Source organism: Urocitellus parryii, chromosome 3 (genome assembly GCF_045843805.1).
Source record: "Urocitellus parryii isolate mUroPar1 chromosome 3, mUroPar1.hap1, whole genome shotgun sequence".
Lineage (NCBI taxonomy): Eukaryota > Metazoa > Chordata > Mammalia > Rodentia > Sciuridae > Urocitellus > Urocitellus parryii.
In genome coordinates, this window is record NC_135533.1 from 122,174,164 (window position 1) to 122,200,345 (window position 26,182).

General features: G+C 58.7%; 1 protein-coding gene across 17 annotated transcripts in view; it reads right to left on the bottom strand.

The window, feature by feature from the left end:
• The window catches only part of Fbrsl1 (fibrosin like 1), a 61,751-nt gene extending 38,149 nt beyond the window's left edge, over window positions 1-23,602 (bottom strand). For 15 of the 17 annotated variants that reach the window (XM_026409642.2, XM_077796056.1, XM_077796054.1 and 12 more), the window contains exons 1-2: window positions 23,318-23,602; window positions 9,371-9,574 (exon numbers count right to left, since the gene is read on the bottom strand). In XM_026409642.2, coding sequence (XP_026265427.2) covers window positions 9,371-9,574; window positions 23,318-23,602 — 489 coding nt within the window. Of the gene's footprint in view, window positions 1-5,886; window positions 8,589-9,370; window positions 9,575-23,317 lie in introns of those variants that run through there. The other 2 variants (XM_026409645.2, XM_077796057.1) reach the window with 2 other exon arrangements.
• Between the last annotated feature and the right edge of the window lie 2,580 nt (window positions 23,603-26,182).

Sequence of the window (26,182 nt, forward strand, 5' to 3'; positions counted from 1 at the left end):
TGCTGTTCCTGAGAAGCACCCCCTGCGCTTCCCCACCTCTGGGATTCCGTGGGGTAGGGAGATGGGGGCAGACAGCAGTGCAGATGGGCAGTGTGTGGATAGGTGGAGGTACGGATGAGTGGGTGAGTGGACAGGTGGATAAGTAGACAGATGGGTGGACAGGCAGATGAGTGGAAAGATGAGTGGTTAGGTAGATGTCTGGACATGTGGATAGGTGGATGAGTAGACAGGTGAGTGTGTGGACAGGTGATGAGTGGTCAGTGGATATGTGGACAGGCAGATGAGTGGATGAGTGGATGGGTATATGTGTGGACAGGTGAGTGGGTAGATAGGGGGATGGATGGATGAGTGGACAGGTGGGTGATTGGTAGGTGGATGGGTGGTACGTGGACAGGTGGATGGACGGATAAGTGGACAGACAGATAAGTGGACAGGTGGGTGAGTGAGTGAACAGACAGATGCATAGAAACAGGGATGGGCAGATGAGTGGATGCATGCATATGTGAACGGGTGGAGGGGTGGATGAGCAGATGAGTGGACAGGTGGACGGAGATGGACAGTACATGACACGAGGAATTCTATCATAGGGGACATGTCCCTGGCAAACTCTGGCGGCACAGCCGTGTGTGAGCATGAGAATGTGTCTGCAGTGCTGTGTCTGTGCGGCTGTTGCTGGGGAGGATGGGGGGCAGCTGCCATGTCTCACCCACAGAGCAACGTTTGGACTCAGGCTGGTACATGTCATCAGCCTGGAGCAGGATCTCTGGGCCCTGTCTGGGCCCATCATGTCCTGGGTCTACTGGGCTGTGTCTTGCTTGGGTGGTATTCCCCTCTACCTGATGGACTGATGATCTGTCCAAGCCACAACCACCTCCCTCCTGAATGGCCACAACAGCTCCCAAACGCAAAGCAGCCTCTTGGGCTGTCCTGGCGTTCCCTGCAGTTGCCAGTCAGTAGGCACCACTGCCTTGCTAAGGCTCATGGGCTACCCTCTGCGAGGCCCCTCAGCCTTGCCGGCCCCACACTTGCTCAGAGTGCCCTGCCCAGCAGCCATCATGTGCAGGGTATCCTCTGTCCTGCTGTCTTCCCAGTTAGAATTTGGCACCCAGAGCCTAGAACAGACTGACAAAGAAGCTTCAAGTGGTGAGCTAAGGGAATACTGTCCAGGTTGGCCCGGCTGTGGTGAGGAGGGTGCCATGCCCACGCAGCCTCACTCTCCAGAGGCTGCAGGGAGCAGGGGAGGCCTGGCACCTACAGGCCCAGGTGCTGCCCCACCCTCAGGGCCATCTGTCCCTGGACTGACTCAGGTCTCGTGGGGCTGTCGGGGGGAGCTCCAGCACCATCGAGCCAGCCTGCTGCTCACCACAATGGCCAGCCTAGGCCTCAGCATCAGAGCCTCTGACTGACTGGGGCGCTGCCCACAGCCTGGCCTCAGCTGTTCAGTATGAGGCACCTGTGTCAGCCAACAAGGACAGAGACAAGCCCCTGGGGTCCAGGCCTCAAAGCCAGGCGGTGCCAGAGGAAGGAGTTACAGAGTCCGTGTGACAGTGGCCACACACACAGCATCTTCCACCTGTCATCTCAACAACCGGAAGACAAACATGCTGTTATGAACATGCCACTTCACAGGTGAGGGGACTGAGGCCCAGGGCCCCGTCAAGTACAGAGCCCAGGCTGCATGCTGGGCAGCATCAGCACTCCGGAGACCGGCCACCCCAGCTCACGGTGGGCTGGGGGCGGCAGGATTAGACAGTGTTTTCCAGGCAGGGGACAGCACAAGGCTGAGGGCCCACCCTCTTTTCAGCACCTGAGGCACATGAAGCCGCAGGTAGGCAGGGCAGGAGGGTGCTGCAGACTGGCTTCCCAGAAGGTAGGCACCCTATCCTGGTGATGGGCACTGCCTGGGGCCAGCTAAGGGCCACATGGGCCTGGTCACAATCCTCTTGACACCAGAGGGAGGGCCCTTGTGACCCAACATCACAGTTGGGGAAACTGAGGACCAGCCCAGGGCCACAGTACCAGTTCCCTGGAGGCACATTGTCCAGGAGCAGCAGCAGGCACTTGAGGCCAGGCTCCACCTGCCCCAATCAAGGGCCTTCAGCAAGCAGAACCCCAGCACAGGCGGCCATGCAGCAGAAGGACAGCTGAGCAGGAGTTGCATGGCCAGGCCCGGGTGGGGGGGATCCTGGAAGGGAAACCAGAAAGGCGCAGAGTCCACAGGGGGACCTGGCATATCCAGGAGGCTGGACTTCACCTGAGAGTAGTGGGAGCCTTCCAGAAAGCCTTTCACAGGGCAGTGCCTGCTCAGGTGGGCTGCTGGGAGGACCCCAGGGCCTGCAGACAGGCTGGCAGTGGAAGCAGTCTGCGGGTCCAAGGGCTCGAAACCACACAGGTTGTCTGGGCTTGGATCTTGGAGCAACCGAGAGCTCAGAGTTAACCCTGGGAAAGTCCCCAGGCGGCCTGGGTTGTGGTGGGGCTTAACGAGTTGTCACCAACTCATTAATGTCCAGCGCAACTCGTGATGTCCAGAGCAAACGGGCCAAGAACACCTCAGGAGGCCCTGTTCAGGTCACCCGTTTGTGGAGGAGCTTGTCTGGTCAATGTCTCTGACATCATATCGAATGCCCATCTGTGTTCCTTTTTCTTGGGTAACCTATAGGGATTTCTCAAGTTTGCTGGCATTTTCAAAGATGCCACTCTGGCTTTATTCTTTTTCTTTGGTACTGGGGACTGAACCCAAGGCCTCCCACATGCTTGGCACACACTTTACTACTGAGCTGCACTGCCAGCCCTTATTTTCTGAGGCAGGATCTCTTGAAGCTGCCCAGGCTGGTCTGGACTTTGGCATGCTCATGTCTTGGCCTCCTGAGTTCCTGGGATCAGAGGTGTGTGCCACTGTGTCTGAGATTTTGCTGGACTCTGGAAGTGGAACCTCAGGCTCTGACTTCACACCTCTCCTGACATCTATGGCACTTAAAATGTTTCCCTCTGAGCACCATCCTGCTGTGTCCCTCACACTTGGGTGTCCTATTCATTACACTCCAGTGAAGTCCAGTTATGGAGACTTATAAAGAGAAAGCAGAGCTCTGCTCACTGTGTGGGCACGAAAAGTGGAAGTGATGTCCAGCTGCTGGCCGAATCGCCTGGGCAGGTCCGAGTTTCGTCCACTGAGATGGGGAGGGAGATTTAGAAACAGGTGTGCTCTGGTTTGTTACTGCTGGGGCCTGGGGCCTGGCTAGGCAAGGCCACACTGGGCTCTGAGCACAGCGGACCTCCCCACTGGCCAGGAAGCAGCAGGTATGGAGAACCACTTGGGGCCTCATGCCCTTCTGATAGCTGCGGCTCTGAGCCACATGGAGTGGAGCCAAGGTCATACCTATATGCCAGTTTCCCAGGACTCAAGACAAAAGAAAGAAAAATGAAAGAATGTAAAACATCTCACTGCTAATTTTCAGGCTGATAATGTGTTAAAATGTACTGTTCCAAGTACACAGTTGAAGACATTATCAAAGCCGTCTGACAGCGTCCCCTTTCAATGTGGCTTCCAGAACATTTAAGACCCACGGACAGCCCTGCTGAGCAATCTTGGGCCTTCCCAGGCTGGTGGCCCTGGCCACAGCCCATGTGCCTGCTCCTGTCCACGTACCATCCCGGGAGCGGCTCCTTGCCAGACCCTGGCCCAGGACAGGTGTGGGTGGACACAGAAAGTGGTTCCCTGTCACTACAGCACCTGGCTAGGGGCGGAAGGCCAGTAGCCTTTCTGCCTGGCCAGTTTCGGCCCAGCCCCAATGGTCTGGGGGCTAAGCTCTGCCACTGTGGCCTGGGGTTCTGGCCACCTTGGGTCTCAGACCAGGCCCTGATGCCTGCTCAGATCCCCAGGCTCTTGCCTCACTCAGAAGGCCCTGTGCTCCAGGCCCAGGCCTCTGGCCCTAACGCTTCCTCAGGCACCCAGGCTGGTCCTGCCACCTGGTTTTTGTGCTGTCTCCTCCACTCTCACCCCTCACCAGCCATCCCCCACACCAAAGCACTTCCCTGGCGCACTGTGGGATGGAATCAGGGAGGTGACGTGCAGCTGGAGGAGGATGTGTGGGGCCGACTCTGCCTGGAAGACTCCCTGAGGCTCCTGAGTGTCACCTGGAGTTGGGGCCAGCCAGGGTGTCTCTGCGCTCAGGAGCGGCACAGGCCCACGTGGGCACAAGACTTCTTCAGGGCAGGAAGGGGCTCTGCCACCTACACAATTGGCTGTCCCTCCCTGGCTGCCCTGCCACTTGTGTACTGATGTGGCCCGTGTGGACCAGTCTGAGGCCCCTACACAGGGCCTGCTTTGCCTCTTAGGGAGACAGAGAACCGCTCCAGTCATTTTCTGGGAACCCACCCTAGACACCTCCCACAACAAACTGCAAGGCTCGCTGTCCTGTCAAGGACTCCACTGGCCTCCCCAACCCACACCCTTCCCCACAGCACCTCTCCTGGGGCAGGGAGGGCCACACCGCATTTCCCTATGCTGGGTGACTAATGCTGATGGCCACTCAGGCCCTGTGCCCAGACTCCCCTTTCTGGAGGGCTTTCAGTTAGTTTAGATGCCCACTGATGCCCCAGACTCACTCCATCCACAACCTTCAGGGTAGGCCATGCCCACTGCCTTTGCAGCCCACAGCATCAAGACCCCCAAAGCCACAGAACCAGCTCCACTCACCTAAGGCCACACCCAGCTGCAGGACAAGCAGCCCTGCACAGCTGTGTCCTCCCTCGGTCAGCAAGATGGGTCCTGGAAACTAGAATCTGCCACCAACACTTTGAAATTGCCAAATCTACAGAAAATTTGGGTCTCCAGCTGCCCAGAAATGCCAGACCCAGTGGCGTGGAACCTGTGTGCTCAAGGACAGTGGTGGCAGCCACTCCCTAAGGCCACACACATGTGGCATGGCCCCTGGGTGGCAGCTGGGCCCTCCCTGTGGTGGCAGTCTGGACCTGAGGCTTCTATTGAAGCTGGAGGTCAGGCCCAGGCTTTGTAAGTCCTCTGGGTTCAAGGGGAGCCCAGGTGCTCCCTCAGTGTGTGTCCATTGACTGCCAGCTCTGCTGGTGCGACCTCCATCCTCTCCCTGCAGTGCTACTGGCCCAGCTAGGCCCTGAGGGTGCAGTGGCGCCTCCCTTGCCTGCAGGCAGGACAAGGCTCAGACACACACACACACACACACACACACACACACACACACTCTCTGACCCCTCTAGCCCCGTGTCCTCACAGTAGAGTGAAGAGCTGTGGGTTTTCTGAGGGGAAGGTGGTCCAAACTAGTACTCCCTTAGCACTTGTCAGGGGACACCAGGAGGCATTTCAGGCATCTGAGGGCAGTGGAAGGTGCCAGGGCAACTTTGCAGGTGATTATACCAAGAGAGAAATTCTCCCTGGCCTACCATGAAATGTGCAGAGTCCAGCTTAGGCTTGTCCCAGCCATGGGCCAGGGCTGGAACCCTGGGTTCCCTGCCCCCTAGGGAATGCAGAACCCCTTAGGCAGACACAAGTGGGCAAAGCACCACAGGCTGCTCCCCCTGGATCCTGACCCCCCCCCAAAGCACTGGCCATGTGAGGGCAGCTTCAGAGGACCCTCGATTCTGCCCTGATGGGATTCCCCTACTCCCTAGCCTAGATGGCTCCTCACCCTGCTCATGACCAGGGCACCACAGCACCTACAAGGGGACACAGCCAGGGCAACCCCTCCTTGGCCAGGCCTGACAGGTGTGCCCCCGTTGGGGACTTCATGGGTGGAGAGCAAGTCCAGATGTGGGAAGAGCACGCGTGGGGATCAGACACACGCTCATCTGTTTAAATTACAAACACGAATGCTGTTATAGAAAATAATAGCATGGTACTTTTATTTTCTTTAATCAGAAAAATAAGCCTGGAATTCCAGGGTGGAAGCCCTAGGTAAGCACCAGGAAGGGGGCCTGCCCAGGCAGGTGGGGCTCAGAGCCACCTTGGCTGGCGAGGCAGCGGGCTGCAGCCCTGGAAGGACCCAGCAGGCAGCTAGGGTCCTCCTGAGCAAGGGAAAGGCTCGGCATTGGTGGAAGGCCTGGCCTGGAACAAGGGGATCCCTGTTCCCTCCTCCTCGCAGATGGGGCTGGTATACAAGGTGGCTGTGCACCAGGTGACTCCAGCCCACTCTTGGCTCAGGGGACCAGTAGGCTGGCCACAGCTAGCTCCCTGGGCTCCCCAAGGCCTGGGACAGGCAGGGCCCAGGCTCCTCCCTCCTGGGACACAAGCTCCCTCATGGGGCTCATTCTCCCCTGGGACTCCAGGAGACCTGAGTGCAGAGCTGCCGTGAGACGGGGGTTAGAGGCCTAGGGTCAGGGGCCAGGGGACCCATATAGGGGCGGGGTCCACAGACAGCCCTGTAGTGTGAGATCTGTCAAGTGGGGCAGCCAGCAGCTGACAGAATGCTGCTGGGGTAGAGCAAGAAGGGCCCAGAGAGTGGGTTCTCCACCTGCCCTGGACACTGCAGCTCTCCCTGGAGACCCAAGTGGCCCCCTAGCAGTGCCCCCACTTGAGTGGAGGCAGAACCCTGAGGAATGGGGTGGCATCCCCTGGGTCTCAGCCCCTGTGTGTCCTTCCTGCAGCTTGGGGACCCTCAAGTGGACACTAGCATCACCTGATTGCCAAAGGAGGGGGCTGGGCCCCAAAACTTGGCCACCCATATCTTGACCAATTCATCACTAGGAATTTCTGCCTGGGGGCAGGGAATGCACACTGGCCGGACAGGGCGGGCCCCATGGGAGCAAGCCTGTGGCTGGCACCCCATCACACACGCCCAGACACACAGAGCACACACAAGCCTACCTGCACACCACACGCACACACACATGCACATCTCGCACAGCTGCACACGTGATGGAGACTCAGAGATGCAAAGACTGTGTTGGCAATTTAGAGGCACAGGGAGAAAGGCTGAGGGACCAGCAGGCTCCAAGCCCTCAGGAGGCTGTGTGCCTCCCCCCAGGGCACGCACATCACAGAGCAGCACACACGTGGGGGTCACCACGACACCAGGAGGCCTTGACACCAGCAGGGGAGGGTGCGATGAAGTGATGTAAAAGGCCAGGTCTCCTCTCTCCTGCTGCGATGGCCTTGCTTGACCTGATCATGGCATAGCAGGGCTCTTCCTGCCTCTGGCTGAGCCTCCGTTTCCAACAGTAGTCAGCCAGGCCTGTCTGGAAAAGGCCTCAGGCCAGTCCGGCACAGCATCCAGGCCTGCTAGGCCTCACCAGGGCAGCCACAGGGTGACTGGAAAATTCATCCAGGGAACTACTTGGCATCAGGCTCCAGGGCTCACAGAGGGGGCCTGGCGGGCCACTCCTGGGGCATAGGATCGGGTCCACCGTGACCTTGGAGGCCGGCAGGGATGGCCCAGAGCCAGGGGTGAAGGCTGGGGCTGACGGGCTGGCACTAGATCCAGCAGGGACCGCCGTGGCTGACAGAGGGGCCCCAGGAGAGGCCGACGGGGTGGGCCTGGTGTCCCCAGCAGTGAAGGACGAGTGGGGACAGGAAGCAAGGGTTGGGGTTTGCAGGGCTGGCTTGGACCGAGAAGTGACCGCAGGGGCCGGCAGGGTTTCTCTGGGCCCATGAGTGGTCGCTGGGGAGGGTGGGGCTGTTCTGGGCCCATGAGTGGCCGCTTCTGTTGGCATGGCTGTCCAGGACCCAGCAGGGAAGGTTTAGGAGGCCCAGTTGGCTCTGTAGATTTGACTAATTGCTGGGGCTGTCTGAGGCCCAGAAGAGACCGCCGGGGGCGGTCAGGCTGGCCCAGGAGGGACCTTCGGGGCTGGCTGCGCTGACATGGGGCTAGGAGTGCCCGCCGGGGGCAGCAGCACCGACATGAGAGGGAGCTGCTGGGCCGGCGGCGTGGGATGAGGAGTGAACATGGGGGCTGGCACCGCTGGCACTGTCCTGAGGCAGCCCTATGGGGCTGGCCATGGAGACATGGGGTGGACCATGACCGCAGAGGCCGGCAGCAGTGCCGGTTCAGCAGGGACCACAGGGGTCGACAGAGGTGACAAGGGTTCAGCAGGGCTTGCCGGGGCCGGCAGAGGTGACATGGGGTCAACAGGGTCCGCCGTGGCAAACAACGGTGCCATGGGGCCAGGGGAGACCGCAATGGCCGACAGCGGTGCCATGGGACCAGGAGGGACCGCAGGCGCCGGCAGCGCTGCCTGGGGCCTGGCAGTGCCCAATGAGGCCTGTAGGGCTGAGCCAGGCGTGACCGCTGGGACTGGCAGAGCTGATCTGGGGCTGGAAGCAGCCGCTGAGGTTGGCGGTGCTGACCGGGGCCCAGAAGTGACCGCCGGGGCTGGGAGGGCTGTCTCAGGCCCAGAAGTGACCGCTGGGGCCAGCTGCGCTGGCCTGGGAGTGGCCGCTGGGGTGGGCAGGGCTGCCCAGGGTCCGGGGATGCCCGACGGGGCTGGCAGCGCTGACACGGGGCTGGGGGGGGCCCCTGGGGCTGGTCGGGCTGGCTGGGCTGGAGCTGCTGCTGGTGCTGGGCCGGGCCGTTCTGGTGCCAGGGGCTAGCTGGGAGCGGCCCCCCTTCTGGGGAGCACACCTGCATGGAAGAAAGAGCACGTGTCCACCTGGGCAGGTGTGCCTGCGGACCCCCCCATCCAGCCCAGGCCCCTGAGGCATGCTGTTCTCTCTCCAGAGCCCAACTCCCAAAGGAACTCAGGCGGAGCCCAAAACACTGAGAAGGCGCAGACCCAGGGACCCCGGGAGGGTGCAACTGCAGCTGAGCCAGGACAGAGGGCAGACCCACACATAGGGCAGCCCCAGCCAGCATCCACCTGCTTTGACAGGCCCTTCCCCAGCCAGGCAGGAAGGCCTGGGGGGTGGTGGCCCAGTCTCCTGGTCATTCCTCCACCTAGACCACCTGCCACAGTCCTGTGGCTCAGCACTCTCTGCCCCCGTGCCACAGTCTGGCAGATGGTGCTACCTGTGCAGAACACTCAGCACTAAGCCTGGTCCCCATGTTCGTTACAGACACGCTGGACACCCCTGGATACCCGTAGTCGGCGGAACCTGACAGACGCAGCGGGAAACGGGGCCGGCCTATCAGCTTGGCACTGTCATCCACCCGGCCAGCACACACCCTCCCCACGGCCTCTCAGCACAGGGGCCTGGGCAAGTCCCTGCACCTCCATGAACCAGGAGCCCAGCTCCTTTATCTTTGCCAGTGCCCCCTCCACATGTGCCCCACACCCTGAGCCCAACAACGATGGAGTGCGTTGCCAGGCATGCCCAGGTGCCGACGGGTGGTGTCCAGGTGCTGGTGTGGCCTGGGGACAGACCTGACTGCAGAGTTCCTGAGGTAGGGAGGGACCAGGTATTCACCTGCTTAGAGGGTTGCAAGGGGACCTTCCTGGCCCCTCCTTCACAGCTGGGCTCCAAGTCCTGCCCAGGGCTGTCCGCCTCCAGGGGTTGTCTGTTCTCACTGGGCTCTGCAGATGGACAGGTTTCTGAGTCCCGGGGCTTTTTGAAGAGGCGACGTTGTTCCCATTTCTCCTTCCGCTCCTGTGGCTTCAGGGCCATATCCTTCTGCAGGGAGAGGAAGGGAAAACCTGTCAATTGGTTGGAAATTCCCACGGGGCCATGTCACTGAGGCCTGGGCCCCTGGCTTTTGACAGTACATACCTGGAGGTGGTGCCCCTTGAGTAGGTGCCCAGGCTGGGGTCACACCTCAGGGAGGGAGCCTCCATCCTGAAGAGGCCACCTCTGAGGGAGATGGCTGTGCAGTTCCCCATGACTCGGGGGTGGCTGTGCAAGTTCCCCAGGTCCCAGCAGTGGGACACAGGCCAAACTCTAGCCTAGAGTACATGATGGGGCGCTGCCTTCCTTCCGGGCTGCCCTTCAGAGGCCGCTGAGACCAGAGGTGCCTAACACCACATAGCAGCCTTCCCAGTCACACTCCATAGGAGGTGCTGCCCAGGTGATACCCAGGCACCACAGCAAACACCTCCAGATGACACTGTGTAGCTGTGATCTGGATAGAGACCCTAGCAGCCGTCACCCTTTGGGTTGCAGGACCCAGGAGTTGCTAGGTGCCTCATAAGCAGCTGTCTGGAAATCTCCTGAGTCCCAGCTGGTCTGTACCTTGTGCAGCCCCGAGTCTGCGCCACCCTGCCCTGCTGCAGCACTGGTACTTCTGGCTCGGGGTGCCAGCTTCCACAATGGGTACCCAGCAGCGATCAGCACCTCATGCTAGCCTGCAGCCAGGCATGCAGGGGAAGCGGAGATGCACATGCAGTGTAAGCTGCAGGAGGCAGCAGCCAGGGAGTAGAGCCCACAGAGGGACAGATCCCTCCCAGAGGAGGAGTGGACACAGAGCCAGGAGGGCATGCAGCAGGGCTGGCAGGCTTTTCAAGGCTCAGCTTCCTGCCCAGCCTGACTTCCCAGGACAGCCACAGCCAGTGCCAGGCGGGAGGACCTGCTGCTACACAACAGCACTTCCTACAGCATGCCCTAAAATCCCCAGGGCACCTGAGTGCCATCCTGCCCGCATGGCTTTGGGATCTGACACACGGGCCTGGTCTATGTGTCTGCTCTCTCCAGACCACACATGGCCACAAGGCTTTGCTGTCACTGTCTGCTCCCAGCTGGGTCTGGTGAGGGCTGCCTGTGCTTGGGGACTGAGATTCATGGACACTCCCCTGCGCACCTTGTGTATGATCAAAAACCTGAGCAAATCCAGGGGCCAACTCCTGCCAAACTAAAGGCACTGCAAAACACCTGCTCCAAGAACCCCGCCAGGCTGGGACTGGTTTCCAAACAAGCCGCAAGACAGGAGTGAGCAGATGGGAAATCAGCGGGGAGCCATGAGGGTGCAGGACACCCCAGGCCCTGACATCTTTCCAGCCACCCCACCACTGTTCACATGTGGCTGCAAAGATGAACTTGCCAACCACAAAAGGTCTGAATTAGCCACATTTTCCTGTGAACCTGGTTTGGCATTTCTTTGTTTTGGAAAAAATAAAAGACTGCTACTGGCTCCTCTGCCCATTTCCACTGGTCCTGGGTCTGACCTCATTCCTGTTTTATACTGACCTCCCACCTCGGCTCAGCCACATTCAGAGGACAATAGTCCACCCCAGGTCCTTGCCCCTGGACAAGAGAGACTCCAGATGTCCCTGTGCCCACAGGACTCAGTCATGCTCACCTGAGAGAACAGAGATGAACCCCAAGTGGCACTTGTGGGGACATTCTCAGCCTCAATTCTGAGGCTCTTCTGGTGCAACTGTGAGCAAAGGTGATCCTTTGCTCTATGCACTCACAGGGCATGACAAACGCCCCCAAGCTTGGACAGATAGTGTTGCTGGGGATGAGGAGAGACTTGCTGTTTAGGGCATGAATCTGGCTTGTTTTGGAGTCCCCACAGCAATGCCACCACACTAGTACCTGTCTCCAAGAACCCTGACCACAGGCTGCCCCAGGGCAGGAGCCCTTGCTAGCCCCACACACACCTGGGCCACCAGGAGCACAGATCCCCTGGGGCTGGGGCGGCCCACAGCAGTGACTCCATATTGACCCTGCAGGGTTGATGCTATAGCCACCATCCAGGGCCAAGGCAGAGAACAGCAAGCCACCCACAGCCCCCTGCATTCCCCCCCAGGGCTGAGGGATGGCAGACCCTGAGCTAGGAGTCCTACCCACAGCAGTATCCGAGCGATTCCAGGAGGGCATGGTTTGCTACACAGGGCTCCAGGGTTCCGTGGGAGGACCTGGAGGGCTCACTAGAGCAGGTCTGGAGCCTCCGTCATGGTGGCAGGTTGGACTTGTGTAAGGGCTCCGCTAAGCACTCCACGCACAGCTCCACTAGTTCTGATCACCCCAGCAACAGACGAGGACCCCTTGGCAAGGAGATGCCTTCATGACAGTCTGGGATCTGCATCTTAGGCACCACCTGCCACTTAGCCCAACCCTGGGGGACACTAGCTCCTACTATCCCTAAAGTGTCAAGAGGCTGCAGCTACTACAGGGTCTCAGGCTACTGTTCAGACTGCAAGGAGCCTCTGCAGGGCCTGCACCCCTGTAATTGTGTCTGTGGCACCTACCTGGGTTAGCATGAGCCCCCTGTACTCAAGCCCACAAAAACAGGACCCTGATGAGGCAACAGGGCCAGGACCCCAACCTCTCTGCTCCTTTCTCCAAGAGGAGCACTGGGCTGGGTGCACCCTATCATGAGTTGTCAATTAGATTTTCCTGTAGTGATTTTACATGACTGTTTTTTAGTTCCCCTAAATGTTATTATTATGCAGGCACAATAAAATTTCTAATTGCACTCCAGTAAACCAACCGTGGAGAGAGAAGTAATTATAACTCAGCAGACAGACCCACTTCCCTCCACAGGGCAAGGTTGCTTATTACTAGTGTGCCCCTGGCAGCTCACCCACCTACTCCAGCCAGCAGGCACCCACTTGCTCCTGGAAGCACATGGGGCCTCCCCCTTGGTAAGAAGGAAGGCCTGGCCATGAGGAAGGCCCATCTGAGACCCAGCTTCTAGCCCCACCTGACCACCATATCGCCCTAGAAGGACTGCGCCTGAGACCGAGTGGCTGCAGAGGCCACAGTCAGGAGGCAGGGACCTTGCTCCAAGACCTCAGGCCTTTGCCTCTGACACTTGCATGGGGTCTGGGTGGGAACAGCCCTCCCCACCTAGCCCTCACCTGGCCCGGCTATAAGCTGGGCACCCGCAGCTCACTTCCCCTATCTAACTACCCATTTCAAGCTGCACCGTCCACACATTCCTTCCTATCTTACATGTTCACTAGTCTCTGAGCTGTAGCTGGCCCCCATCCAAGGTCTCCACTGCCCAGCATGAAAGCCCTGAGAGTAGCCCCCACCGCCCTGATAGGGGATTGTGTCTAATTGTCCCTCTAGCTAAGAAGGTGGGAGCAAAGCTCTTTTACCAGGACGGCGCTCCCTCTCCTCAGATCACATTCCCCCAGTGGGCAATGCTCTCTCGTGTCCCGCCAGGTACATCCAGCATCACTCAACTCAGCTGCCTCAATTTCCCTTCCTGTTGGCCCTATGTCACATGTACCCAGGGGAATGTCCCCACAGGCTTCACTGACCCCCTTGCCTGCTCCAGAAGCCTCTGGATCATGCCTGGCTGCACTTCCCGTCTACCCACCCTAAGACCACCTGTTGGCCCACAGCCTTTGGCACCTGCAGGCTCTCTGGAGCTGGCCAAAGCTCCTGAGTGCCCAATGGATAGTGTGGGCTGCCATGTGGAGCAGGAGGCAGGGCTGGCTGCACTGCCACTGACTAGTGTATAGGAGGGGTGCAGGGCCAGGGCCCCCAGAGGCCCAGCTTGGAGCAGCCATTCCTACAGCATGTCCTGGGAAAACTGCTTTGAGACCCTGCTGCACAGCACCCACTAGGGCTCTTATGGAACAGGATTTGTCTCTTTAGACCTCTGTCCAGCCCCTGCACTGTGCCTGGTACTGTTTGGGCAAAGAGGTCACTTAGAGACAAAGAAAATCCCACCATGTGCCCAGACAAGGAGCAGATGGCAACAGGCACTGGATAGGGCGACAGTGCTGCCCGGGGAGAAGCCAGGGCCATAGGTGGGCGAGAGGAAGAGACAGCAGCGGGGGCTGGAGTGAGGACCAGGCAGGGTTTACCAAGGACCCCCTGCCTGGAGTCTACATCAAGCCACTGTCCATCTGCTCTGACCCTTTGTTTACTGATGACCGAGCTCACATTCACACTGCCCCCCTGACAAGTGGTTTTGAGGTCAGCCTCCATGATGCTCCCAACCCAGCCAACATGGCCTTCTCTCCAGCTCCAATTTGCTACAAGGTCACGATCACAGTCAGACAGGGCCTGATTCTCGGTCAGGATCCCTCTGGGGGTTCTGAGGGTGAGACCAGGGGGAGGGCCAGCAGTTCACCAGGAAGGAGGTACCAGTGGGCTGTGGGTGGGAGCCAGGCACAGTGCTCTGCAGGGTCCTGTGGGTTCTTCAAGGGCCCTGGAGACTGGAACTCTTGACAGGTCAGGATGGAGACAAACACAAGCAGGTCACCAAGGGCTCCCAACCCTGACCCTGGCACATGGCCCATTGTGGTCGCTTTTTAACACAGATGTAGGCCCTATGTATTCTTTGAGCACACAAACTCTTCCACAATTAAACTAGACACAAATGAAACGGTTCAGATTTACACAAGACAAGGAGAAGCATCAGGTGCAGGGGCCCAGGCAGGCAAGGCTCTGCAGAAGGGCTAGACTGCAGGGCCTGACAAGACTACGCAAGTTGAGACCTGAGCGGCTGGGCAGCAGGAAGGGGAGGTGGCCACAGGCCTAGGGCTCTGGGTCAGGGCCAAGCCCCTGCACAGAGCTGATGCCTGCTTTAGCCCACCCAGGGCACTGGGCCTCTCAAGTCCTTCTGATAGTGGACCCTGGCCCCACTCCTCCAGGAGTCAGGGTAAATGGGTCCTTTGGTACCTTTGGTGTGGCCAGTCCTGCTGGCTGCCTTGGGGCAGGGCTGAGCCTACAAGCCCCTCTGCCACAGCAACACACTCCACTCCCTCAGCCCTGGGCCCTGAGCTATAGGAGGGCACAGGTCTGACTTCTGTTCCACTCTAGGTCTTTCCCAGTCCCAGCACAGCTGTGACTCAGCTGTCACCCAGAGTGGGCCAGCTAGCTTACCCACCAGAGCCTCTTCTGCAGCACAGGGGTGGCTAGAGCCAGCTAGGGTGTCACTGAAATGGCAGGCCTGTGATGAAGGGACCAAATGAGCCAGGCTGTGGAGGGAAGGGCCAGTGCCCCAGCTTGTGCTGGTCACCATGGCCAGCCGGCATGGATCTGGGCACAAGGTCCAGTGGGACACAGTCAGGGTCTGCCCAGGGGCTGGGGGTTGGATACAGGAGAAATGGAGGGCACAGAGGGATGGAGAGTTCCTGAATGTGTCCACTAGACTCTCATCCCAACTCTGGGAGGCAGGGGTGGGTGCACTTGACCTCTTTACCCTCCCAATAGATGAGGAACCTAGGGCACAGGAGGGGCAAAGGGTTGCCAACATGCAGTAAGAAAGAGATCTGCATCTGAACCCAGCATCTGGTGGAGCTCACGTTTCCCTCCCTGAGATAGTGTCCTAGGAGCTCAGGGCAAGAGGCTGCCCTGCCTGAGGCAGGCATGCACAGAGCCTGGGAGTCAGGCACAGGCAGGGCTGGGTCATCGGGGCCCTGGAAGCAAGGTGGGTTTTATTCAAGGTTGAGAGGAAGCCCCTGGGGGGTCGGCATCAGGCAGCAGACAGGGTCCAAGAAGCCAAGTTCACCCCCAGCTTTGCCCTGGAGAGATGGTCTTATAATCCCCACTAAGATTGGAGGGAAGAGCTGAGCCCCACCCAACACTGGGTGGCCAGGGCTACCTTGGCCTCCACCTGGCCCTGTACACATCAGTCAGTCCCTGCAGTTACTGGACTCCTTTCCTGCCATGGGGATATCTCAACCTAGACCTTGGATGGGATAGGGAGGGACAGACCATGTGGGTACAGATGTGTCCAGCCCAGGGACAGAGTAGGGAGAGGAGCCCACAAATGAAGGAGTGCCCAGGCCAGAAAGGAGGTGGCTCTCTGCTCTTAGGGTGCCCCATGCCAGTTTTCAAATCCTGACTACCACTTACCAGCAGGGTAAGCTTGGGAAGCTCTATCCTGGGCCTAATGCCCTTCTGTACAACACAGAACCCTCCTCCGGGGCTGTGAGGGTTGCATGGGAGAGAGGAGTAAGCACACTGAGTCCTGGAGCAACACCAACCCCAGAAGGTATTGGCCATGCCCTTCACTACTGACCCCATACTCCTGTTGCCGCTGAGCGACCCTCTCACTACCAGCACTGCTGCTATTAAGAGAAAGGCTCTGTGGAACAAGGCCAGGCTTGGAGCAGCAGCCAGCCTCAATACACACGCACAGCTGCTCTGCCCCTTACAACCATAAGGCCACTGCCAATCTCACAAGAAAATACCTGGCTGGCACAGGCTGAGCAGGTAGCACCTCAACCTCCCAGGGCTGCGTCAGTGTATGTGGTTCCATGCCCTGGTCACTGCTTGTGAGAGTCCATAAGACAGCGCCCTGCCCCTCCTAAGCCTGACGAAGTTGCTGCAAGTAAGAACTGGAGCTGGGTCTGCCAAGACTACTGCTCACCAGGCCAGGCTGGCCAGGCCTTCTGCCAGGGGTCCTCAGATACACGTGAGCACATGTGTGCTGTGACTGGGAAGATGCCACGGAACCTCCAGTGTCTGCCTGATCTGCAGAGTTTGCAAGCCCCACCCTGACCTGACACAGCAGGAGAGACTGCAAATCCCACAAGCCTTCCAGAGAAACCAGATGAAAAAGGTCCTGGTAAACCAAATAAAGCTGGTACATGGGCTGCTACATTTTCTTTTATAAACTATTTGGGCAGAGCAGGACACTAGAATAATATCCCAGAGTCCCCAAAACTCTGGAGCCGAAGGCACCCTGGGGACAGCCACAGTGCACCACCCAACCTCCAGAACTGCTGTCCCACCCATCTCCTCCAGAGGTCTCCTCACGGTCAACCCTAACCTGCACTGCCAGGCTTCCGCCCCACGGCCTAGAAAGTTTCCTGCTATAGCCTCTCCTCCCCGCAGTGCCCCCATCTCAGCCAGTGCTCTGGCTGGTCCCGGCAAGAGGCCCTTTCTCAGACTGAGGGCCCTTGTATGACTCCCAGCCTCCAGTGACAGCTTCTTTGCTGCCTCTTGACACTCGCTAGTACAGGTATTTCCCCCAGGCTGGCACAGGGCTTGGGGTCGGCATACAAAAAGTGCTCAATAAATGCTCAAGTTAAGGAGTGAAGGACAGGTAGGAGCTCTACTTCACTGGCCCATTGGCTGGGCCAGACCTGCCTACACACAGCAAGCTGACCTTGGCAGCAGAACAGAGGTGTAGATGTGGGGGCCTGCTGAAGCCTCATAGATGGCTGCCCCAGGACTGTGTCCTCAGGACATGAGAGAGGCAGGCACTTCTGGTCTCTAAAATGTGAGCAGCAGGACTGGGTCCACCTATTGGGCAGAGGGCTGAGGATGGGTCTCTGAGCAGGGCAGACTAGTGACATACCCTCCTGACTTCTCTGGCGTCTTGCAGACCCACCTTGCCAGCCTCCCCCGTGTCACCTGAGGACTTCCTGAGACAGGGGCCTGGGAGCCCATGGGAGAGGAGGTGGGTGGGCATCTCTCCACCATGCAATCCTTGCCAGGCTGAACAGATCCCCCTCTGCACATGATATGGGCTCAGTCCCCAAAGATCAGAGAGAATGGGGCCTAACAGGCAGGTGGAAACCATCCCTTTGGAAGGGCAGGGAGTAGGGCTCCAGGAGCAAAGCCCATGGGGAAGTTGGAGGGCCAGGGCACTGGGCCCACAGGCCAGGGACCTCACAGGCCACCAGGTGCCTGTTGCTCCAGTGGAAAAATCCTGACCGGTGTCATGCCCTCCATACATCCCTGCCCCAGTTCCTGCCCAGCCCCTAGGTCCCCAAACCACAGTGTGCATGGGAGCATGCCGGGTGGGAGATCCCAGGGCATCTTGAGGCAGCTTGGAGACCCAATATGTCTTGGCAGGACCTGGGGACATGGAAGAGCATCTGAGACCTGTGGGCTTCTAAGACATTAAGGAGCCAAGGGCACAGGAGGTGAGGTGAGGTCAGGGTGAGGCTGCAGAGGGTGAACCCAAAGAGGACAGCCTGGGTCATGAGGACTTGGGTGGGTTGTACTGTTCAAGATCCTGCACCCAGGATATACCCAACTTAGGCCTTGGCAGGTGGGCAGAGCTGGGCCAGGTATCTCTCTTCTGACTGTGGCCCAGTTCACAGGTACCCTCCTCAAGGGGCCTCCTGACCTTAACAGCCAGGCCAGTCCACCCCATCAGCCACTCTCTCCCCAGCCTGAAGAGCCAACTCCCGGCCAGGTGTCCCTTGGCCACCTTACACCTACAGCCCCTCCTCAGTCCATGCCAACTAAACAGGCCTGCATACAGGGAATCCTGCCCAGAACCCAGCAGTGGTGATTCCTGTGCCACTTACAAAGTTTCAGAGTAGAGGAAAAGGTAGAAAGTTTTCAGTCCAAACCCAGCAAAGCCTCAGGACAAGTGGCCACAGAATAACCTCACCAGGAGCACTGGGGCAGGCCTCCAACTACAGCAGAGCAGCCCAGAGCGACTACACCTCAGGCCCAGGAACACTGACCCCCACCCCCCATCCAGCAAAGAACTCCTCTTCAGTGAACGAGGCCCAGACAGGGATGGAGCCTGGCAGAGCATGCTCGTGTGATGCCACCTCAGAACCGAGGAACAGGAGAGGCCCACCAAGGGAGGGAAGGGATGCAGAGATGACACAGACAGTGCCACTGACCCACAGCTGCAGAAGTGCTGGCAATTCAGTAAGACAGGAAAACGTGCAGCATGGCAGTGAGAAGAGCAGTCATCACGCCCTGGTAGCCCCAGGAGAATCCACCAGAAACTGCCAGCACTGCTGAGAGCCCGTTGCCTAATGTGCACAAGAGTGCCAGTGCCTCTTACAGGGACACCAAGACGACAAAACGAAACCAAGTTTCCACTCAGAGCAACAGACACTAAACACACAGGACCTCCAGCCCTCAGAGCACCTCCGAAAAGGGCCACTGGCTCACTGCTCCTTCAGCTGCCACGCACACCTGCGGAGTCAATGATCACACACAGGAGACCAATGGGGGGAGGAGAGGCGACACTTGGCGTGTCTCCTGGAGGGGCAGAGCTAGAGGGGCTACCTGCCAGGGGCCAGGCCAGGCAGGAAGAACTCAGGTGGGGCAGGTGGCACTGCTGAGTGACTTGCAGGAACACTTGAGGGGGGAACCTTCCAGGCATGGAGGGCATGGCGAATGCCAAGGTCAGCTGTTACTGTGCACAGTGTGTGGGGGGACCAAGGGAAGCAAGTGGGGCCACAGGAAGGACCTGAAAAAACTTGGATGCACAAACTAAGAAGTGGCAGGCCCAAGAAGCCAGGGGGATGGGGCTGCAGGGAGCAGGACCATAGGAGAAAGAGATGAGGTCCTTCCCCGCCATAGTGGGTAGGTACAGGCCCCACCCTGTGCAGTGCCCACCATGGCAGCCAAGAAGCTGTGGCTCCCTGTAGGCCGAGAGGCCAGGATGGCTTTGCTTTCACATGCTGTGTCTGTCCACTCCTGGGAGGGACTGGTGTCCATACTGCCCTTGAATAACCCAACAGCATCTGAGGACGGGTTCCAATTCTGTGACTAGAGGTGAAGAACCTCCCCTCTCTTGGCCTGCTTCCCCACCTGCAGAACAGGAAGCAGTCCAGGGGCGCTCCAGGCAGCAGGCTCAGACTGAATGGAAAGCAGCCCTCTGTTCCCCTGAGGCTGAGCCATTTCCACCTACTAGGCATGGTCAGACACAGGCACATATCTCTCAGCACAAACTCAGCTCCTGGAGTATAAATGTCAGGGTGCAAGTGCCAGATCTTGCACACAGTTAAGAGCTGGGAGGCCTGTGTCCCACCTCCCCACAAACTGGGTCATACTTCCAGACAGATCCTGATGCCCCCATCCAGTCCACTAGGGGCTCACAGAGAGGCCAACACCTCAACCTCTAAGACACAGCCAAAGGAGGCTGGCTTGGGGTTTTCTGTTTGTTTTTTATTTTTTATTCTTCAGTTTTAGGTGGATATAATATCTTCATTTTACATTTATGTGGTGCTGAGGATGGAACCCAGTGCCTCGTGCATGCTAGGCGAGCACTCTACCACTGAGCCACAACCCCAGCCCCTGTAATTTTTTTTTAATGAAATACTGAAACAGGGCCTGGCTGATCTCAAACTCCTTGCTCAAGTGACCCTCCTACCTCAGTTTCCCAAGTAGCTGGGACCACAAGTGTGTGACACTTAGATGTGGGTTTCCTCAATGCTGCTCTGCCAATGGCAGGTCAAGTTAGGCTTTACAGTATGGCTTGTGGATGATCAAAATAACTCGTGATGACAAGAGAAGGTAGTGATGCAAAAACCAGAGACAGGCAGCTGCTGGCCCTATAACTGGTGTCTCGGCATCCTCCTTCCCACCTCAATCCCTGGAGCAAGGTGCAGGTATGAGGAGCAACCTCCCCCCCCGTGCTTGCACACCTGACTGGCCCATGGGAGGGCGAGGTGCTCTCTGTATTTCTACCTTTTCAGAGCTTGACTTCTGAATTGGGTGAAGTGATTTGCTGTTTGAAATCAGCAAATTAACAACAATAACAAAAAGATCCTCATGGATGACACATGGAGGCCATTCCAGAAAGTGGTTTCCACCTGGAGCCAGTGGCACAAGTGCCCTCTGGGAGCTGGCCACACCATTCAAGTGCATGGACCAGAGTGCAGGGGCCAAGCATCTCCCTTGATTTGAGAGTGCTGGGCCAGCCCTTAGTAACAGAAAGTGAACACACTGCCTGGGGCAGGAATACGGACTGGCCTACCTCCCTGGAGATGCAGGCACCAGCATAACCTGTTCTGTGGGCCTGAGGTCAGCGCTTACATCTGACACAGTCCTGGATGCTCCTCTCAGCCCCATACAATCTGCAGGCAGAGAAGAGCAACACTGTTCTTGTTGCTGACATGGGCCCTTCTGTCACAGTAGTCACAGGGAATGAGAGGGACACCTATCCAAATTGTCTTTGCTTCCTCAGATCTCCCAGCCCCCACTCACCACCCCCACCCTGTTAGAGAAGCAGAGTCAAAGGTGACCCTGACTCAGGTCTGCAGAGCCCCTGCCCTGTCCACTTCCTCTGCATATCTCAGACCTACCGCAGGTCTCTGATCCAAGTCTGTGGATTATTAACTGCCACCTGTGCTCCTCCGTGCCCTACAGCTGACAAACACCACTGCAGCTTTTAGGGAGCACCTACTGTTCCCACAGACACAGGCATAGCAGGCAGGGTTTGTTCCCCTTTGCAGGGGCAAGGAAGCATGTGAGGATAACAGGGTGGGGAGCTGCCTGGGCATGGGTGGGGTCCAGAGCAGGGGCAGGTACTGACATCATCAGGACAAAGGTACTGAAACACTTCTGCTTATAGGCCTACAGCTGTTTGGCTATACCTGGAAGGAATGAGCTACTTCTGGGGTTACATGGGCTTCACTTGATCAGTGTCATATCCTGGCGGCGGGGGTGCCCAGGCCTGGAGATGGAACAACTGTGAGCACAGGTAGGTGGCTGTGGTCCTGCTGACCCTGGGCATATAACCAGCAACTCCCTCTCTGAGTGTCCCATGTGGAAAGCTTGCAGAGCAGTGAACCACACACTCCAGACTATGCATGTTGGGGCAACCAGCTCCCCTTGCTGCATGCCCGAGCATTCCCAACTGTGCAGCAGGGGTAACTGGCAGCCCTTGAGGGTCATTAATGTCTGTAGAGATAGCCTAGCTGAGTGAATGTTAATTTTGAGCCAGTTATCACTATCAATGTGACTATGAATTATCTGAACTTTGGGGAAAATCATTATACTTTAGTAAGAAATGAAGTCAATCAAGACCCTTCTGAATGGACCTAGAAGCTGACTTTCCCAGAAGCCCTGTACTTTTCAAGGCAGGCTCAGAAGGGCAGTGAAAGGCATATAAGACTGACGGAGGTGCTGTGTCTGTGTAGATGCCAAGGAGGCATGCTGGCTCACTGTGACCTAGGGGAGCTGTTTCTAAAACTCACGAACTGCAGCCTGGGGAAGGTGACAGAGAAAAGGTACAGGCAGAGCCGACATAGGCAGAATACTTGTGACCTTAGCACAAGCTGGCTTCCCAAAAAGCAGCTCCTCCTTTACTCCTCCAAGGCTATGTGCACAAGGCACTCTCCTCATGCTAAACTGTTCTGGGGACCTACATTCTTTAGGAGACATGGGATCAAGTGCAGGTGACACTCAGAGCTAGGGAGAAGGAAGATCACTTCAGATGAGGTCTGATATGACATCTGGGCTGGGCATCAAAGGCACCAAATATCCAGGCAGAGGACAGCAGTGAGGCTGCAAGGCCAGGGCCCTGAAAGGGGCCGATGTGCTGGAGCAAAAGGGAGGCTGTCCAGGCACTGGGGCCTTCAGCCATGGTTGGAGTTTTAGTTTTCCCTTCCCAGAAGCAGACAGGTAGGGCAAGAAGATAGTTCCTTCTGGAGCATGAGGCCACAGTGCAGGAGCTTAGCACAGTACCTGGCTTGCAGGAAGTGCTCAGGAAACTGAGGCAGAGGATCCTGAGTCATCCATTTTCAGCAAGAGCCCCAGTGTGTGCCACCACACACTACAAAGCATCTTAGCTGAGAATCCCGGACCCAGGACCTATCTCAGGTTCCTAGGGTATGCACGGCAGTCTGATAGGCAGTGTGGTGAGCATAAGCCATGAGATCCCACTTTGTGCTCACAGGTTCCTCATCTCTGTCCATCTATCTGTCAGGCAGAAAGCAGCAATTCCATCCCAGGAGCACATCCCCTGGCCACCAGCACCTGACCCTGTGGATCCCAGAACCAATGGATCCCAGAGTTGGGATGTAAACCTGGAAAGCACTCCCACTCAGGACCAGCAGTGACCATGCCCCCTTTTCCAAAGCTTGCTTAGCTTCTGAAACTGAGGATCCCAAATCATCAAACCCTGAATCCTGGGGGAGAAAAGAGCTGGGCACTGAGATGCCTGGGGACCCAAAGCCCAGCCAACAAGGATCCCCAAACTGCGCCACTTAGTCCACCTAGATGGAAATCTGCATTCCTGGGCCCAGCAGAGGCCCTGGAAGAGAGCAGCTTTGGGGGTGCCCTGAGGGCCTGTTCTAGGCAGACAGCGGCTCCCAACCTTTACACCTGTCTTCTGACAGTATCTCATTTCTTGCTCTACTCATCTGGGTTCAGGCAAGAAGGGCAGTATTTGCTCAGCAAACATTGTCCATGATAACTCAGCCAAACGTGCAATATTTTTTACCAATCTATTACCACTGCAGTAAGCAGCCATCACCAAGAGGGGTCTCAAGGATTGGCCCTCCCTCTCCCTTCTAAACAGAACCTTGAAGGGGAGGGCAGAACAGGAAGAACCCGAAGTATCCATCTTATCGCTGCCTCCCCAAGCACAGCACTGCCCAGAGGCCCAGCACGCTCGGACACAGTGATAACTTGGCAACAGAAACATAACCGAAACAAGGCCCACAGTGTGACCCGGCCTCCCGGCCGCTCGGATGCCCTCGCACGGAACTAGGTCTTCGCGCCGACTCTGCGGGGCGTGCGGTCCCGGGCCGGCGGCAGGCAGGGCTCCCGTGGTCCCGGCAGGAGCTTCACGCGCCCACCTACCTCCAGGGCCTCCAGCGTGCTGAAGCTGGCGATGGCGAAGCCGTCGATGACCTCCTCCTCCTGCGAGCTGGACTCGCGGCGGCGGCGGCGCGGGGGGCGCGCTGCGCGGGGCGCCGGGCGTGGGGGCGGCGCGCCGCGGAGGCCCGCGTTCTCCTTGCCGGGGCTAGGCTCGGGCTCTTCGCCCGACGACGGGCTCTGCGCGCGGGCGTCGCGGGCGGCCTCCCTGCGCCGGCCGCGGTCCCGCTGCGCGCGCGAGCGCCGACTCGGCCGGACCTTGGCCTCCATGGCGGCCCGCGGCGGTGACCTTGGCCCCGCGCCGCCTGCTACGCCGCGCAGCCGGGCTGCAAGGATGCCGCGCGGGCTCCGGGCCGGGCCGGGCCGGGCATGCCGGGCGCGGGCGCTCAGCGCCGGACGCCGCGCGGCCTGGGACCCCCGGCCCGGGCCCCGCACATCGGCAGGCGGCCGCGATCAGCGAACCTCGGCCAGGCCCCCGAGGGCGCGCCCCATGGCAATCGGCGAGCGGCAGCGGGCGACCGGGCGCGGAGAGAGGCAGGGCTCTTGGGCACCAGACTCGTGAGGCGGTGGCGGCAGCGGCAGCGGCGGCGCCCCGAGCGGATAACAACTGACGCACTTCCGCCCGGCTGGATCGCCAGAGGAAGTGGGCCTGCACCAGGAGCCCGCCCGCCTGCCGGGCCCCGCCCAATTGGCCCCGCCCCCTCGGGGCCCGCTCAGCCCCACCCCACTGGCCGGGCTCGCTATCAGACCACGCCCCTCGGCGGTCCGCTGCGCCCCACCTCTCCTTTCAGACCCCCGCCCCGCTCTGCTTAACCCCGCCCCGTCAGGCCCCGCCTCCATAGCAGGCCACGCCCCCGAGGAGGTCCTCCTCCCTAGTCAGACTCCGTCCCCTCCGCTCTGTTCTTCTCAGCCCCGCCCCGCCGACCTAGCTTAGCCGCACCAGGCCCCGCCCCTCTGCTCTCTGAGCCCCGCCCCTATAACCACGCCCACCAATCAGGCTCCGCCCCTCAGGCAAGCTCGTGGTGGTCTGCGCGGTGCCTCCTATTCCCACGTAGGCGGGGCAGGGTTCCCGAGCCAGGCGGCCGGGGCTGCTGCCAGGGGACGCTCGGTACCCGAGCACGTGAGCAAGAGCGGGCCTCCTGCCCCGCAGCCCGCCGGCTTCTCCCCAGCCCCCGGGGTCGGAGGCCACGTTCGGCCCCATCAGCCTTCCTGGACTCCGCGGTGACATGACCTTGGGCCCGGGACGCACCCACGGGGACTCGCCTGGGCCTCTGCTCTGCCAGGCTGCCTGGTGCTGCAAGCCAGCGGTGGGCTGCGGCGGGTTGGAAAGGCAGGGCAGGGGCGCGGGGAATTGGAACCTACACTTAGGGACAAACGTCCTCTTTCCTCAGGCGGGGCTGCTGAGGTTGGAGGGCTTGACCCGAGGCATTTCCTGGGGCACTTGTGCAGACCCTAGGCGAGCAAGGTGGTCTGAATTGGGTAATTCATGCAATACCTACCAAATGCCTCCTACGCCCAGACCTGTTCACCATGCAGTAATGAATGAAACAAGGGACACTTTCAGAACTGGTGGCAAGACCCTGAGCCCATGGCCAAATAAAAAAACACGGGAGGCCCAGCAGAGAGGCCCTCTGAGAGGGGAAGGCTGGGGCTGACATCTGTAGCCTGCAGGAAGGTGCAGAGCAGTGGAGATCCTTTTGGCAGAGGCTTGAACCCTGCAAGGACACCTGAAGAAGGGCATACCCTTGTCTGCTGTCCCTTGAAAGGTCAAGGCCTCTGAGTGTACAGGCCAGGAGGTGTGGTCTGGGTGTCACCAGGCTGTGTCAGGGTTCTCCCTAGGGCAGCTGGGAAGGTGACTCAGGGTTGACCTAGGCCCTTCCTGTCACCCCCCCCCCAGCCTCCTTAGAGCTTTGTAATGAAAGCACCCACTCTTCCCCCAGACCCTCCCTTTGATTAACAGGTGAACCAGAGCGGGCTCCCATTCCTGTCCGTCAGTCCTCTTTGAGAGTAGGAGCCTGAGAGTGTGGATGAGGGTCACATGCTCAGTGCCTCAGTCTCAGAGGCTTCTTCCAGGAGGTACTGGGAACCACACCTCTCTGGAGACTGCCCCACCCCCAACCAGCAGAGCTTCCTGTGGCCCCTTTCCTGCATTCCCTTTCCCGCATTCCCCTCCTGCTGAACAATTGCTTAGACTGCTGAGGTTCAGGATTGGAAGTTTTCAAATATAGAAATAAACTTTGCTCATTTAGTCTCCAGGGATGCTTGGATGTGTGTCCCCAGTGAAGGGCAGGGTGTCTGGACACTCTGTTTCTGCATTCCCTCTGGTTTCCTTAGCTTTCCTGGGGAGGAGTCCCCAGGTGCCTTTATTCATTTCCAGGTGGCACATAGCCCATGTGGGGACCAGCTGGCATCTCTGGGATTCCTGGCTCAGTTGTTCCCCAGGGAAGTCTTGCTCTGAGGAATCTTCCCTGTAAGCAGAGAACATATGGGCCCACAGGAAGCAGCTGGAGGTTAGGTCTGAGGGTGGTCTGGTACCCAAGCTTCTAAGCCTGATGGTGTGCCCATGCTCTTTTGCCTTCAGAGGCACATCTTAATAGCTGCATACCCTGCCCAGGACTCTAAACTTGCCCTTGAGTGTTTGGAAGGGCCCTGCTAGAGCTTGCCCCATAAACCCCACTGCATCCCCCACTTCCTTCCCTTTGCAGTTTGAGGTAGAGCCACTTGCTCCTTGTTTCAGTTAGTGTGTATGCAACAATGTACCTGGGGAAGGAGAGGCTGCTTGGGTGCAGAACTCAAAACGTGCAGAGCTGTGACTGACAGACACATGCAGCTCCCAAGGCCTGGCAAAAC